The sequence below is a fragment of the Amblyomma maculatum genome, chromosome 9, assembly GCF_055883805.1.
Source record: "Amblyomma maculatum isolate TAMU_Amacu chromosome 9, ASM5588380v1, whole genome shotgun sequence".
Taxonomy (NCBI): Eukaryota; Metazoa; Arthropoda; class Arachnida; order Ixodida; family Ixodidae; genus Amblyomma; species Amblyomma maculatum.
Genome location: NC_139352.1, coordinates 103,495,043 through 103,509,746, shown reverse-complemented (window position 1 = coordinate 103,509,746; position 14,704 = coordinate 103,495,043). Strand labels below are relative to the sequence as shown.

General features: G+C 44.6%; 1 protein-coding gene across 1 annotated transcript in view; it reads left to right on the top strand.

Annotated features, from left to right (window-relative positions):
- The first annotated feature begins 2,766 nt into the window (after positions 1 to 2,766).
- The window catches only part of LOC146180075 (uncharacterized), a 348,140-nt gene continuing 336,202 nt past the window's right edge, over positions 2,767 to 14,704 (top strand). Inside the window, exon 1 of the mRNA XM_084579411.1 lies at positions 2,767 to 3,268. Within this exon, the coding sequence (XP_084435537.1) occupies positions 3,157 to 3,268 (112 nt within the window). The 5' untranslated portion in view covers positions 2,767 to 3,156. The remainder of the gene's footprint in view (positions 3,269 to 14,704) is intronic.

The window sequence follows — 14,704 nt, the reverse complement described above, 5'->3', positions numbered from 1 at the left end:
CACACACACACACACACACACACACCAGCCTTGCCGATATTTTGTTCAGCAGGTCACACTACAGAATCAGTAGCAGAGAATGAATAACAGACAACAGTTTTTAAAGGTGACAAGTCTTGGTCTAAAAGTGTGAAATAAATAATTTTAAAGCAGTTGCAAGGGTAAAATGCACAAAACTTAGTTTGCATAAAAACTGTACATAACAAAAAATGAACATTTCAATCAGGGTGGGTGAGGACTGCTCCAAATTAACTATAAGCATTCTAAGACATGGCTAACCAAAATGCAGCTTAATATTGCCCCTGCAAATAAGACAGCTTTCTGTGCCTCTATTTATATTCTGCATTTGTCGCAACTGTGATTGCAATGCAAGTACTGTTAATGATACAGGTGTGCCGGCTGCTAATTAATAGCAAAATTACTTCTGACACTCTGAGCAGGTAGCTCGCAATTTATTATGTGCCAAACGGCTCATCCGCGCATTGCTGACATGCATGTTGGGTGTAGGTAAAAACGAGCCCGTAAAAAAGGTCCCCGGAAGATATGGTCCCGGAAAAAGCGTCATCAGACAAAAATTGGCCCTAATTATGATTTCTTCTGGAACCCAGATGAAAAAAAAATACAAAGTTTATACCACTCTTTCTTGGCTTTGAGTTAAATGTAATCATTGTTAGGAACCTGTGTCCTCTGGGAGCACGAGATGTTTACAAGCACTGCGGAAAAGCAGAGTGGAAGAGCCATGTATGTGGCTCCTTATACGTTGCGTGGTTCCGGTCTCCACAGCTCTTTAAACAATAAGTAGGACCGGCCTAATCAGCTTGGTAATACTGCCCACTGCGAAAGTTGAAATGGGATCGGCCCGAGGTAGTCTCAAGGAACCGCCCAAAGGAGAAGGCTTCACTGCAGCTACCTTTCAGACCTTCCGGTGACAGGGGTCAACCGTTCCTCTCATGGTGTAGAATGATGATGATGGTGCAGGCAGGACGAAGCTTAACCGGTCGAGCGCCATGGCCACCCTAAAGCATCCCTCCAAACTTCTGGTCCGATAAAACTGTTGGTCAGCTCGCATTGTCCCGGCAAACAAAGCGAAGACGAGGCAGCGCAGACAGTGTATTACCACTGCCATCATTTTTTTATGACCGTCCACATCAGTTCGATATTCGGTCACTTCAATGCTGATAGGTGTTAGTGCTCTAACATACATCACTAACCATTGCAGGTCACCAAGGGGATACTCTTCCTACATCCTACAGAGTAAAAACTACCGCCCCCGCTTGGGAAATTTTTTCCTACTTCGCAAATATGCCCCCCCCCCCCCCTCCCTTTTTTTTTTCGGGGATGTTTCTTCCGGGGCTATTTTTTCCAGTAACATTTATTACGAGAACTTTTTTTTTTTTGCCGGAGACGTTTTTATCGGAAACCCATGCATGCTATACAATGAGAAAATGTATACAAAACGTGGGGCTGTGAACGCCTGCCACTCTATATATCAGTCCTGGCTTCTGCTTTTGCATGCATGCACCAATTCTCCCAGAGTTTACCTTTGCCCTCTGATATCGTGCACTTTTTTGACAAAATTGCAATCCTTGAGTGATGGAAAAGAAAAGGGAAAAAACTATGAGAATAAGATTGGGATCGAGCGCATTTGGCAAGCACTCACAGATTATGGTACCAGATCGCTCAAGGAGGAAAGTATACAACACTTGAATCTTACCTGCACTCACCTATATGGGGCTGAAACGCGGAGGCTAACCAAGAGAGTTCTACTTAAGGACAGCGAAGAGGGCTATGGAATGAAAAATCATAAGTGTAACGTTAAAAGGCAGGAAGCGTGCAGAGTGGGTCAGAGAAATAACTTGAGGTAATGACATTCTAGTAGAAATCATTAAAATAAATGGGCAGGGACAGGTCATGTAGTCCAAAGAGAGGATAAGTGGTGGTCGCTTAAGGCAACAAAATTGGGTTCCAAAGGAAGGAAAAAACGTAGCAGGGGCGGCAGAATTTAGGTGTGCGGATGAGTTTAGGAAGTTCGCATGAGTCATTTGGATTCAGGTAGCACAACACCGCGATAAATATAGGAGATGTCTTCGCCCTGCAGTGGGTATAGTGCGGCTGATGATGATGACATCTGAAAATGAGGGACATTTTTTCCCCTATGTTGAGTCCAACACCTTTGAGCGCGTTGAAGTCGACAGCCGTCGGGTGCGTCAGAGTAGACGGCTAAATCTTTCTGAAGAAAAGCTCGTCCATTCTCCCGTCTCTTTAGAGCAGCTTTCGATTGGACCAGGTGGCGCTGGCCTATTTGGGCAAGAAATAATAATAATAATATCAATAATAATATTATATAATTTTATGCCAGGACAAATGCACATCCTCCAACCTAAGGTCATGCATTCTTGGTCTAGCGTCCACATAGAGAAAGTCAACAGTTAATGGCACAGATAATGGCGCAGCTCCCGTTCCGCCTTTGCTTCCTTCTTGTTTTTGAGTTCACTCCGCTTCACAATGTACTGCAACGAACCTGATTTTGATCCTGATCCAGAAACCAGTGAGGATCCGACGGCCATCCCCACACTTTCCCCGAAGCACGTGCAAGGCTGCGGGCTGTTTTGAATCTCGCGCTAATGCGCGCTACTTCTGCGACCAGCCACTCCGGCCTACTAAAGGCGCCACCATCGCTTCACGCCCCTCGGCGCCATCTCGCGATCATTTTACGCGCATCGAGTGGCGAGCCGTTTTCGCCTGGCCGCTCGGCTGGCTCGGCGCGATCAGTGTCGTCTGCTACTGCTGCGTGTGGGCGCCTCCTCACCCGGCGCTGCCTGTGAAGCGCTTCGGCCGTGTGTAGCGGTCGTCTGCGGACGCAGCGGCGTCCTTACAAGACGACTCTTATCTAATCTAATCACGCGTGCAGAAGAAAACTGCCGCGGTGAATACCTTTTTTTGGCCGTGTGTGAGTCGAGCGTTTGACAAACCCCTAGGAGTCGCGCGTCTTAGCGACTTCCGTTAAAGGATTACTACCCTAGCGGCTCCTGAGAGAGTGTTTGTTGGTGTGCTCGGTATTACTGGGAGTTGTGTGCGAACGAAAACTACATCCGCGGCAACGCACCTGCCTGTCGATCATTGGTGCCGTGAAGTGGTGATCCGCGTTCAGACGTCATGGCAGCAGCGAGTTTCGGCAAGCAACCTGTGGATAGCCGGACTTACCTGGCCGAGCTGATGAACGAACGGGAGAAGCTCTCGGGGCACGCCGCGCGTCTGGTGGATCAAGGTGAGCACCGTCTCTCCACCTTACGCCGGCGTCACGTGAATAACGACGAGCAGCTGACTGAAGCTGCGAAAAGATGTTGTTGTTGAGGGCCCGTTTTCCTTGACCATCGTCGTGATGCTCGATCTCTCTTAACATTCCGTCACGTCGAACTAGCTCACCGACGTTTTTCTTTTGCCCAAGGAAATGGGCATAGCCTATGAAGGCAAAACAAGATATTTCTCTTACAGCGAAACAAGAGAAACAAGACTATATAATAAAACACAATGGAAAAGAATGCGTTTACAGGTTAGCCTGCCCCGAAAGAATAATTATTTGTACCTATTATATAAGTTTGTGTGGGTTAGTCGTGATTTATTGTAGAAAGCGTAGCCCAAATAAGCGCCTTGTTTTTTTCTTTTTTTTTTCTGCCCGTTTATTTTCCGTTGCCACTTTCATTAATCAATTGCATGGTTTAGGAAGGCAAGGAAATGATCCACGTAGGACGCATATTTAATATGCTTATCGCTTAAGGCGGCCGCAATGAATATGTTCTGACTATACATCCCTTTTTTGTAAACATCGTCATACAGATTGCCACGCGACTGTCGCTGTTCTCGTCTGGGCGCGGCACGTTTATAGTAGCGTGCATCATACGTCCCACTCGGCGCTTTATAAATTCTGTGCATATCCTAAGACGTAGACTGCACGAGTTTCATTCTCTCTGAGCTTAAATACCAGGCAAGCAGGCATTTCACCCATCAAACCACTTTTCGAAATGCGGCCTTGGCAGCATGCGTCGTTCGAAAGAGTTGACATGTTCGTTGTTAATTATTAGAAATATCCCCAACTTTCATTGATACCCACGACTTGCCAGTGTAATATTGCATTTGCAGCCACGTTTAAAACAGGCCTCCTGCCTCCAAGTAATGCAGCTCGCAAGCTTTCTTTTGAGCCTCAAAGCAGCGGTAATTCCGGGAAACCAACATGGTTTGCTTTATAGTGCGCTGTATTATGCTGACACCGTCTCACGTACCTGAATACTTAAAACGATCCTGTGTAATATACATACGCGCATGTTTGCGCGATCGATGTCTGCTCGAGCACCTTGAAATTCTGTGCCGAGTAAAGCGCAGAGTTGATCATTATTGATTAGAGAATGTCTGAAGCTGCTAACACAATAGGTAGCGGTGCGCACGTACCGTTTCTGGCTGTTTGTACCCACCTCTAAGACGTGTTCTACTGTGACGAACTTATTCAGAAGCTTAATATTAATTAGCAGCAGCAAGACAGTTTACTCAGTATTGACTGTAAGTTCGAAGACCGCTCCATATGTACGGACCTGTTGTGTTATATACGGAGAAGTAACTACGTGTTAAATCTATTTTACAATCTCGGTTGATACCATTGAATCTCTAAATGAGAACATTTATTTAGATCCGAAGCAAACCTTTCGATTTCTTGCACGTCTCGCGAATTGACCGCGAGGGTGCTGCAATGAAAGTACACTGCAGGCAATGCATAGCACAACGCCATGAGTTTTCATACTAGTAGTAGAAAGACACACGTGATATATAGAATCATTAATCATCCACACCTTTGGTCTAATTAGGAAAAAAAAGATAACCGTTACCGTCCTTCCTTGGTCTGAATGTCTCAAAGTAGACCGCTCGATGTAATCTAATCCGACAAGAACATAGACGCCTCCTTCATCGTCTGACACTCCTTAATTTGCCAGAACGATCCATTCTACCCTACTATTCAAGCTAGCACAGGCGTTTAGCGGTCGAAGCTAACGCTAAGCGTTACGTCATTGAGCGCTAAGAAGTTCTCATTCGAAAGTAGACATTCGTCGCTTGCTTCAAAACTCTCGAATTCTACCTCCGCAGCTGAGTCAAGTCAGAGTAATTCGCACACTGCGGGTTGCATATACATTATTCACACACACACACAAAAAAAAAAAAAAAAAAAACGGCACAATTGGTATAAAGTTACCAGTAAAGTACGTGTTTGTAAACAGGCAAAAATAGATCACATATCGCTTGCCTGTTGATTATCGTCGCAGCGATCGCTTCCTGCGCACTAAATAAGATAACCAGCGCTGCTGGTCTACTGCTCACCGTTCTGGTCACGAATTTTAAGGCCGTAGCAATCACTTTCGCGGAGACTGAGCGACCATGAACTATCGCTTCAATACACTTCATGGCATATACTTGACAGGGCAAGTAGTGACGGCTCCATTTTCAGGTCTTCGTCCCGCTGCCACTTCGAGAGCTGCGTAGACGGTAGATATGTCGAGTTTTCCGTCGGTTCCAAGTTTTGATACGAATTTCTACTAGGAATTAGCGAAACATGGCCCGATAGGGAAATCCCTCGGGTAACTGAGGTCGCTGACACAAAATCGAAGTAATATTAAAATAAAATGCTCTTTATAAAATCCATAAAATTGTCTTAATGTTTCCAAACAGTATTGCTCGGGAATACGCCTTTGGGCCACACTATATCTTGAGGCGCGGCGGTCCACGCTGCCACAATATATAATATATATATACTTAAGATTTCACGTCTTGTGATTGATCAATCTTGTCAAAATCTCGCGCCTGCGTCCTTAACTTCGCAGCTGCGATGCATTCCCGAATATATGATCGTATGAGAAAATCCTTCAGAGCAAGCGGTGAAGAAGAAGGGGGGGGGGGGAAGGGGGGGGGGGGTTGCTGACAGCAGGGTAAGAAGTACAGACACAGCGCTGTATATTCTACCTAAAGTTGTTAACCTAGGGTCTATGCTGTGCTTTTTAATACGAGGAAAACAACAGTGCAATCAGCATTCTTGTTACATTAACCAGTTCTTCTTAAATGAACACGAAATTATCGGGAGTTTCAACAAGATTACAATGGCGCGATTAGGATCAGAAGTCGAAGAACAAAGCGTTCATAGGAAGCTTAAATTCTGTGGGACCGCTATTTCTTTCCTCTTTCTCAATTTTCGCCTCTCCCTCAAATGTAGGGTAACCTACTGGGCATCGCCTACTTAACCACCCTACCTTTCTGTCCTCTTGTTTCTCTCTTTCTCTTTTCTATCTGTCTCTATGGCAACAAATCGCAGTTAATAGAACTATACGGCTTGTCTGTAATATTAATCTGGAAACCGCTCGTCTTCACGTTTTCGAGGCGAAAGCCTTTCTAGGCTCATGCAAGGAAATCCCGTGCGCCAGATTTGTGCGCGAGATCTGTCATATTCCGCGAGGTTCCGCGACATGTGTTCTGGTCCAGCGTTCCTGCCATATGCAATGCCACACTTGAACGCACGCCAAGGAACGCCACGTGACACGACCGATAGTATACCGTCCAAACTCACACTTGCCAGAGAAAGTATGATATATTTCCTTTCGTGCAAACCGATTATAATTACATCTAGCAATGCAACGAACGCCGATGAGAGACAAACGATAGTAGAAGGAGAGGAAGAGTGCTATTATCCTATTAAGAGATATCTAAGAGGCTCTCTATTTCATTTTTTTTATAGTATATCGCTCATATATGGGAATCGATTGGAACCAGCCTAGACCTCAGATTGCTTCGCGCCGTCTGTGGGGATTTTTATCCTTCGCTGTTCAACGTACGTGTTTGTTTCCCCTCATTTGCCCTCCTTTCTACTAACTTTTTTTCGCTCACAGCGCTCAGACAGGCAGCACAGATGACAGCGCAGTCGCTGGTGACACTTGCGACACGTGGTAATTAAAATCGAGCACTTCGAGTGAGTCGCGAGCTGAGGCGGAAAACCGCTGGGCGAGAAAACCGCAACCCGTAATTCTTGGCGGGCTCAGCCAGTGCGAGTCTTCCATCTCCCATATCCGGGCATGCTCGCAATCTATTCTGAGCAAAATATGTATAGCAGACAGTGAACAGAGCCGTAAGAGAACCCTCGTTATAAAGTTATGGTATGGACTCCACTTCATGTACCATTGCACCAGAAGGAGAGAGGGCGTGGTAAAATGTAGTGCTATTCGAGCTAGAGAGTCAATCTGAGCGTCTTTCTAGATTCGCGACAGCTGGATACTACCGACATTTTTGTTTATTGATTATCGCAAAGCTAGACAACTGCCTTCTTTTTTAAATTCATATTAAATGGAAGACGACAAAACGCTGGGTTCGTCCGAACCATAACTCTTGCAGCGACTGTTGTGATGATTGTGATTTTCCTGGAGCTAACTGAAAGTTGTTGCCAAAGAGCTGCTTCAAATTATATTTTTAATATCTTTTTTAAATGTACTAGATAAATTAGGCGAAAAACTGAAGTGTGTCTAATTGTACTTCGACTCAATTCCTCTTCCGCTCCGGAGCTTGATTGTCAGGAACGTTTTGATTTCAGTTAATTGGTACGCATTTGTTTTTATTCTCTTTAGAATTATTATCTCCTCCGAGTAATTTTCAAGATACGCTGCGTAGTTGCTCTTGTTGTCAAATTAATGCGTAATCATTTGGAAACGCGTAAAGTTCACGTGAGGAAACAAACACCTTTGAAATGAGCCCAGCACCAGCGTGCCTTCACAGCAGATGTTCGGAATGTTTGAAGCCATATTCTTTCCAATGAGGCCTGGTCCGTCTGTTTTCATCGGAATGCATCATAATCACGAACAAAGGCGTCAAAAACTTTCTTTTTTATTGTGACCATTTTTGGCGCAAGCAAAATAAAATACATTGAGACGAGACGACATATCCAAGGCTTCCGCCGTACTATCCTGGCTTGAGTGGCGCTGTATGGACTGCCAGACGTCTTGCGAAAACTGCAGTGCAAACATGCCAAAATTCGAACCCAGAAGCCGCGCATCCGTACAAAAAATTAGGCAGCAGTGATTAAGTGGTGAGGTCATCAATGGAAAAGAGGGATTTAGTTGGAAGAATCCAAGCTTGTTCTGCTCGCCAGCGCTGTGGTTCTGTATGCATTGTATTTGCAAATGGTATGCAGCTTTCGTGTGAACGCAGCCCGGCAAGAAAGACGCCTTCGCGACAGTGGCTCCTGCTAATCCCAACCGCCTACCACCTAAGCTCTCCCGCGGTGTCCAAGATCTCATACATAGGGCCCGCACGGGATACAGGCACCCCCTGCATTCATGGCTGCCAAATGGCTGTAAAATAAGAAACCCATACACCGCGACCTCACGCAAAAGCCTGACGATCGGCAAGAATGCAACGACGAACATGTGGTTAGTTACATACTGCAAATGCACCATGGACGGCCTCCATTGATGCAACTACGGCATTTCATCCTGGGGCAACGCCTATCATGTTCATCTTCGGCCATTAATAAAACTGCAAAAGCAAGCCATACGCATCATAACCTCCTCTCCTCGAATGTCACCGTCGCACATTTGGTTTTTGAATTTAAATGTTCTACCCCTCTCGGCTCTTTATATTTATAATATCGGTATTCTATTCTTTAAGATTCTTCACCATCAGCTCCCATTTAACATTTTTCCTCCCGGCATGATCAAAAACAACAGTGTTACACTGTTCGCTCTACGTAATAATTTTCTACTACCTAACGTCAGTACTAACTACGGGAAACAAGGCCTTCAATTTTCGTCCATATCATTTTGGAATTCTTTGAATTTCGACCATTAAGCAAACTAATACACTTTCTTTGTTCAAGTTGAAATTTAAAAAATTTCTTCTTAATTTGTGATTTCTTTATTTATCTTTTGTGTCGCGGATTTCGTAAGTGTTTCTGTACTTTCTTCTGTATTCTTTTTTAGTATCTAAATCTGTCGGCAATGCACTCTATGCTATGTATTTCGTTATTTATTTTCAGTGTTGCTTCATAAATGTTCTTACAATATGTTCTTACAGTACCCGGGGGGAAAATGTAGTGTGGTAAACTTCGTCTTCATAGCCACTGCCATGCATCGCATGCTGGCGCGCTCGAGGACGAAGTTGGTCGCTGCCTTGCTGATTCACCACGTCGGTCAGGTAAAAGATTACGTTACTTAGCTTGATAGTGTCGTCCCACCTATTGTAACTGCTGAATACGTTCATACGCCGACAACCAGTCGTCGACGTCTTGGTCAGCCGTGCCACTGAAGAGGCATGGATCACGCTGCCGTAGAACGCCAGAACACAGTACCGTGGCTGGTAGGGGCGGCGATGTCGAGGTGGTCTCGTCCGGCAGGGTGGAAGCAGAGGGCAATGTTCGGCTTCTGAGTTCCAGGGTGGATGGGAACGCACCCAGCACCTCCACCAATTGTAGGGGTGTGTTTATTCAGGTGGATATAGCCGCTCAGGAGGAACTCGCAGCGGAGCGTCCGGCGTGGCTAAACAGCAAGGCAGCAACCAACTTCTTCGTCCTCGAGCGCGCCAGCACGCGATGCATGGCAGTGGCTACGAAGACGAAGTTTACCACACTACAAATAATATTATTCTTTGTGTTGCCTATCGAAATCTATTACCATGGGAGGTCCCACCTGCGGTCTTGTACCATGGGACCGCTCGCTGTATATTCTTGTACGTTGTTTTTTGATTCAAAAATAAAACCTTCAACTTCAACTTCAACGCCTGTTGTTGGACTGTACTGGTTACCACATCAGAAGAAAATGCCTTGTAGGCCTTGTCACCCAATTCAGTACTCGGACTACGCTTACGACGCTCGTGTCCTACCCACGCTAGCATCCCTTTTGGAGTTTGCACTGACGTTCAAATTTGATGTCCCTGTCCCTATACTTCCCCTTTCCCCTGAATAGGCCTTCGTGTCGGGTCCATTTAATGAATACTGTTCGCTATCAAAGTTTTCGTGGTTTGCTTTTTGGCCATCTAGTCGAGCATTTTTGAATCTCTCAAGCGCTGTTTACGGTTAGGATAACACTTCTCCATAGCATTCAGGACAATTTGCTCATTTTGCATTGTCTCACGCAAGTTTGGCTTGGTTTGGTTTTGTGTGGTTTCAACGTCCCAAAGCGACTCCGAGAACTCCGGAAATTTCGACCACCTGGGGTTCTTTAACGTGCACTGACATCGCACAGCACACGGGCACCTTGCTTTTTGCCTCCACCGAAAAGCGGCCGCCAAGGCTTGAAGCACATCTTTCTGCATGGTTACTACCGAAACGCACTAGAAAAGGTTGCCGCCTTCAGCTGTCTCCTTCAAGGTATATATAGAGAAAAACGTCATGGCTATGGGCTATTTCTCTACTCGCGGTGTTAACTAACTTTCGGCAATAAAAACGAACTCCGGACTGCATGCAACTCGCAACTCTAAAGCAGCGCTAGGTTGTTTTCGCTGTCTAGCTTACTCCGCCTTTCTTAAAAGTTTGGTTATATTGAATCAGGTAAATTGTATTCTGTTTGTCTGTTTTTACTGCAATAGCATGCTCCAGGTTTCGGCCCGCTGCGTCATCCCGGGAAGGGCCACATGTGACCTTGAACAGCCTCGAAGAAGAAGAGGCAGAAGAAAAGAAGAAGGCGAAAAAGATGAAGAATGCTCGGTCACCGCAGCTAATGCTTTCGCTCCATATTCGGTTCCGCAGCGTTGAACCCATCTCATTTATATGTGGGCTGGTAGCTTGCGCTCTCGCGTCATACTCTTAAAGGATGAGCTAGTGTCCCCAATAATGTAGCACTGATTGGGCGTGATAGGGGAATATTATAGCAGGCAAAATAAGCTTCCGCCCTTGCTATCGCAATTCAACTAGGGTTAATGAGAGTTAAACCACAACTAATATTTTTTTGCACAATATACTATTATCATTTTCATAGATGCAGTACCGAAGCACCACGGTTAGAATATTGTGCCGCCGGCTGTCGCCAACGGTACGTTTCGCACATTAACAGACGGTGCTTTAAAGCATACAGACTTCCCCGAAGTGGAGCGCTTCCAGGCGGAATGTCTTGAAATCTAGCCGATATGCTAAACAAGGAGAAATCAACGTTTATCAATTACAGCTCATCCGCCTGTAAAGTGACAAGTTGCAACCATTGCAGCTTTACCTAGTGCACGCTCTTAAGACTGCGAGAGTTACGTATAATTAATTCCCGTTCACATTTCAACTCCCGTACACTCCAGCGCTCGCCCTAGTGCATTCGGATACGCTGGAAATTGGACGGTGCCTCAGGACGGTCCAGTTAAGCATCGAGAGAGAACCGCTCTCGTCTTTGTTTAAGTTTACATTATTCTTGTTTCGTTTGTTTTGTTTTTCCACTGCCATTCCCGTGCTTTCCTCTCTCATTGCAGTCGTCGTAGAAAATAATCAGCTCAGCTTTCATTTCCCTTCCTGGGGCGGCCATCCGCGCCCGCGCATCTTTTTACCGTATTTTCTTGTTTTTCCCTCGCATCCAAATGGTGCTGGCCTCCCTTGCCTTCTTCGCTTCTGGCGATTTGCTTCGGTGCGTCCGATTTCTTCGAACGGCCAGAGTGCGTGCCCGGCGCTGCTATTTTCAGACGCAACGCGCAGCCTAGCGCCAAACCCGGCGCGCCTACGGTACCGACTTGAGAAGGCGCGAAAACCGAGGGGGTCCCCTTCTTATACGGCATAGGAGATCGATTAACCCAGCCCCCTGCTTTTCGAGCACATCGGGCATTTCCCGCACAAGTCTCAAGCAGTAAACAAAAGCTGTGGTGTGGATCTGCCTCCAGTCGCGGCGCGCAGCACTTAATACAAAATAAAAAGGGAGAGGCATTCCTACTTTGTTTTTCTATTCAGTATTGAATGCTCTGACTTGGGAAAGTGAAATCCTTTAGTTACTCTTTACGTAAAGCTAAATTTACCGAATCTTTATGAAGAAACGGTATGTCTTAGCCGCATTGAAATTAACTGATTAGGGTTTAGAGCCGAATGGCCTAGTGCCTCGTACTATGGCGTAGAGCTGATGGCGTAGAGCTGTCTGGTGTGCAACTTGCGGATCACTTCAACCGGCACTTTACTAACATTGTCTCAGCAAGCAATTTAGGCCCCCCAAATATGAACACCCTGAGCTACAGTATCTCACAAAGTTTGTTTCGTGAACCGATTGACACCGAGGAGGTCTACCACACTTTCTTTACCATGAAAAATTTTAAAGTGCTAGATCCTAATAATATACAACTAAGACCAGTCAAATTTGTAATAGAATGCATTGCGCCTGTTTTTTAGTGGGATACTGCGTCACCGCGGCAGGGCAACAGTTGAGTGGAGGCCTCGAGCCAATTGGGTAATGGGAGACTCCTACAAGACGTAGTAGGAAAGAGTGAAAAATTGGCTAGGAATGAATGAATGAAGCCTTTATTTGAAGGAAGGGATGGCTCTCGGCCGCTGTTTGGGTAATTATGGAGTTAGGAACTGGGAATTTTTCCAAATGCGATGAAAAAGGCTAGAATTACATTGGTGCACAAAAGGGGTGATGTAAATGTCGTGAATAATTATCGGCCAATATCTATCCTCTCGATTTTTTCAAAAGGGCTGGAAAAGGTTATTTTTCATAGACTTAACAGATTCTTTGAGAAAAATAATGTAATAACTGACTGCCAGTATGGGTTTAGGAAGGGACGATCGAAGGAAATAGCCCTGCTTTCGCTAAAAGAACAGATAGTTCAAAATATAGATGCTGGTCTTTTTACTCTAGGTCTGTTCATCCATTTCAGCAAAGCATCTGACTCCGTTAATCATAGTATTTTGACAGGTAAGCTATCACAATACGGAATAAGGGGACAGCCCCTAAATTTAATTGCGTCATATCTGAAAGACAGAGTCCAATGCGTCCGTATAAATAATATTGAGTCATCTTTATTGTCTCTACATTGTGGAGTACCGCAGGGTAGTATTCTCGGCCCGCTATTATTCAACTTGTACATAAATGATATAGAACACATTACCAAGTCAGCTAACTGGTTTATATATGCTGATGATAGTAGCCTCCTCTTTTAGTAAAGATCCAAATGACTTGGTTATTCAGTGCAACGAAACTCTTAATAAACTTGCATGGTGGTCCCAGTCAAACCGCATTGTAATTAAAGACGAAATGTTTACTGTTTAGAACCGCAATAAAATATTCACACTTCAAAATTCAATCAGCTTTATGAATGATCGCATCACAATAATAGAGGAGCACAAGGTTTTGGGCATTACACTAAACTGTCATCCAAGCTGGAATCACCACATTAACAATATGTGCAAAAAGCTCTCAGTGGTAGCAGGCACTCTGTCCTGCTGCAGAAATATACTTCCAGAACAAGTTAAACTGAAGTTATATCATGCTCTATTTGCAACTCACGTAACTCTTGTTTGAAGCACAACAACAAAACGGAATATTAATAAAATCAACGTGCTTCAGCAAAAAGTCTTGCGCTATGTTGCGAACGTTGGCGTAGACACAACTACAAAAGACCTATTTCCGAAGTACCACAATATCCGAATCACACACAGTTATGAATTTGAATTGTTAAACCAACTCTGCTTCTCTTATGCAGAATCTGACAATTTTATTAAGCTTGTTGCATCATTACAACCCCGGATAACGGATGTATGCATTCCTTCCTCACTGGTTAGTTCCTAATTTCCGCACTCAATAGAAACCTCAGTCATTAAAACATAATTTACCATCCCTTCTCAACAAATAACAGGCGTTTTCATCTAAGAAAGAACTAAAAATATTCTTTTGTAATCTGTGCTAAAATAATACGCGTCACTTTCATCTTCTCGAACTTTCTGTTTCTGTTTATGTGCCTTGTCTAGGTAAGACGATGTAGTTGTTGGTTTTAGTTCGCGATGCGCTTCTGCATTCCAACAGTTTCTATTTCATATGCATCTGCGTTCGGCACTAACTATGCTTGTTCATATTTTTGCGGTTTTGAGAGTGGATTGCTTTTATTATTGTTTATGTAAACTGAAAACTGCGTCGACTCCTGTCTTGTACTTTGGCCCCTGGGCCGTTGTCAAGTTGCTGAGTGCAACTTTTAGCCCAGGGGCCATTCAGAGTTGCTTTGTAACTGCTCTGAAAAATAAATGAATTGAATTGAATTGAATTTAGTTAGTACTAAATCGTTACCTTTATTTAGGGAATGCATTCATAGCTACGATTTCCCCTACTACGTTCTTCCACACGGCGAGGATATATCTATTTTAAACGCATCATACAGATACAGACAGCGGGTCGAAAACATTGTAATTCAGGTCACATTTTTCAGCAATGTTCGCGCTACAAGCGAAAAGTAATTGAGTTGTAAACAAAATTGAGCTGTTTTGGATGGGCCGAGAATCACAGTCAGGGCATTCGGATTGCGAGACGTGTCCGCTACCAAAAGACCGTGAAGGCCTAATTTCTCGGTTCAAGTTGAATATAGAACTGGACCTAGGAGATGCGTGATGCGAACGGGAAAGACCAGCTAATGGCTTCGTAATATTGGCAAAATTTTATAAGGAACGCTAGGGGATCGATATTTCAGGAGCACTTCGCTACGGCGTCTCTAATAGCTGATGTCTCTTTGGGACGTTAGA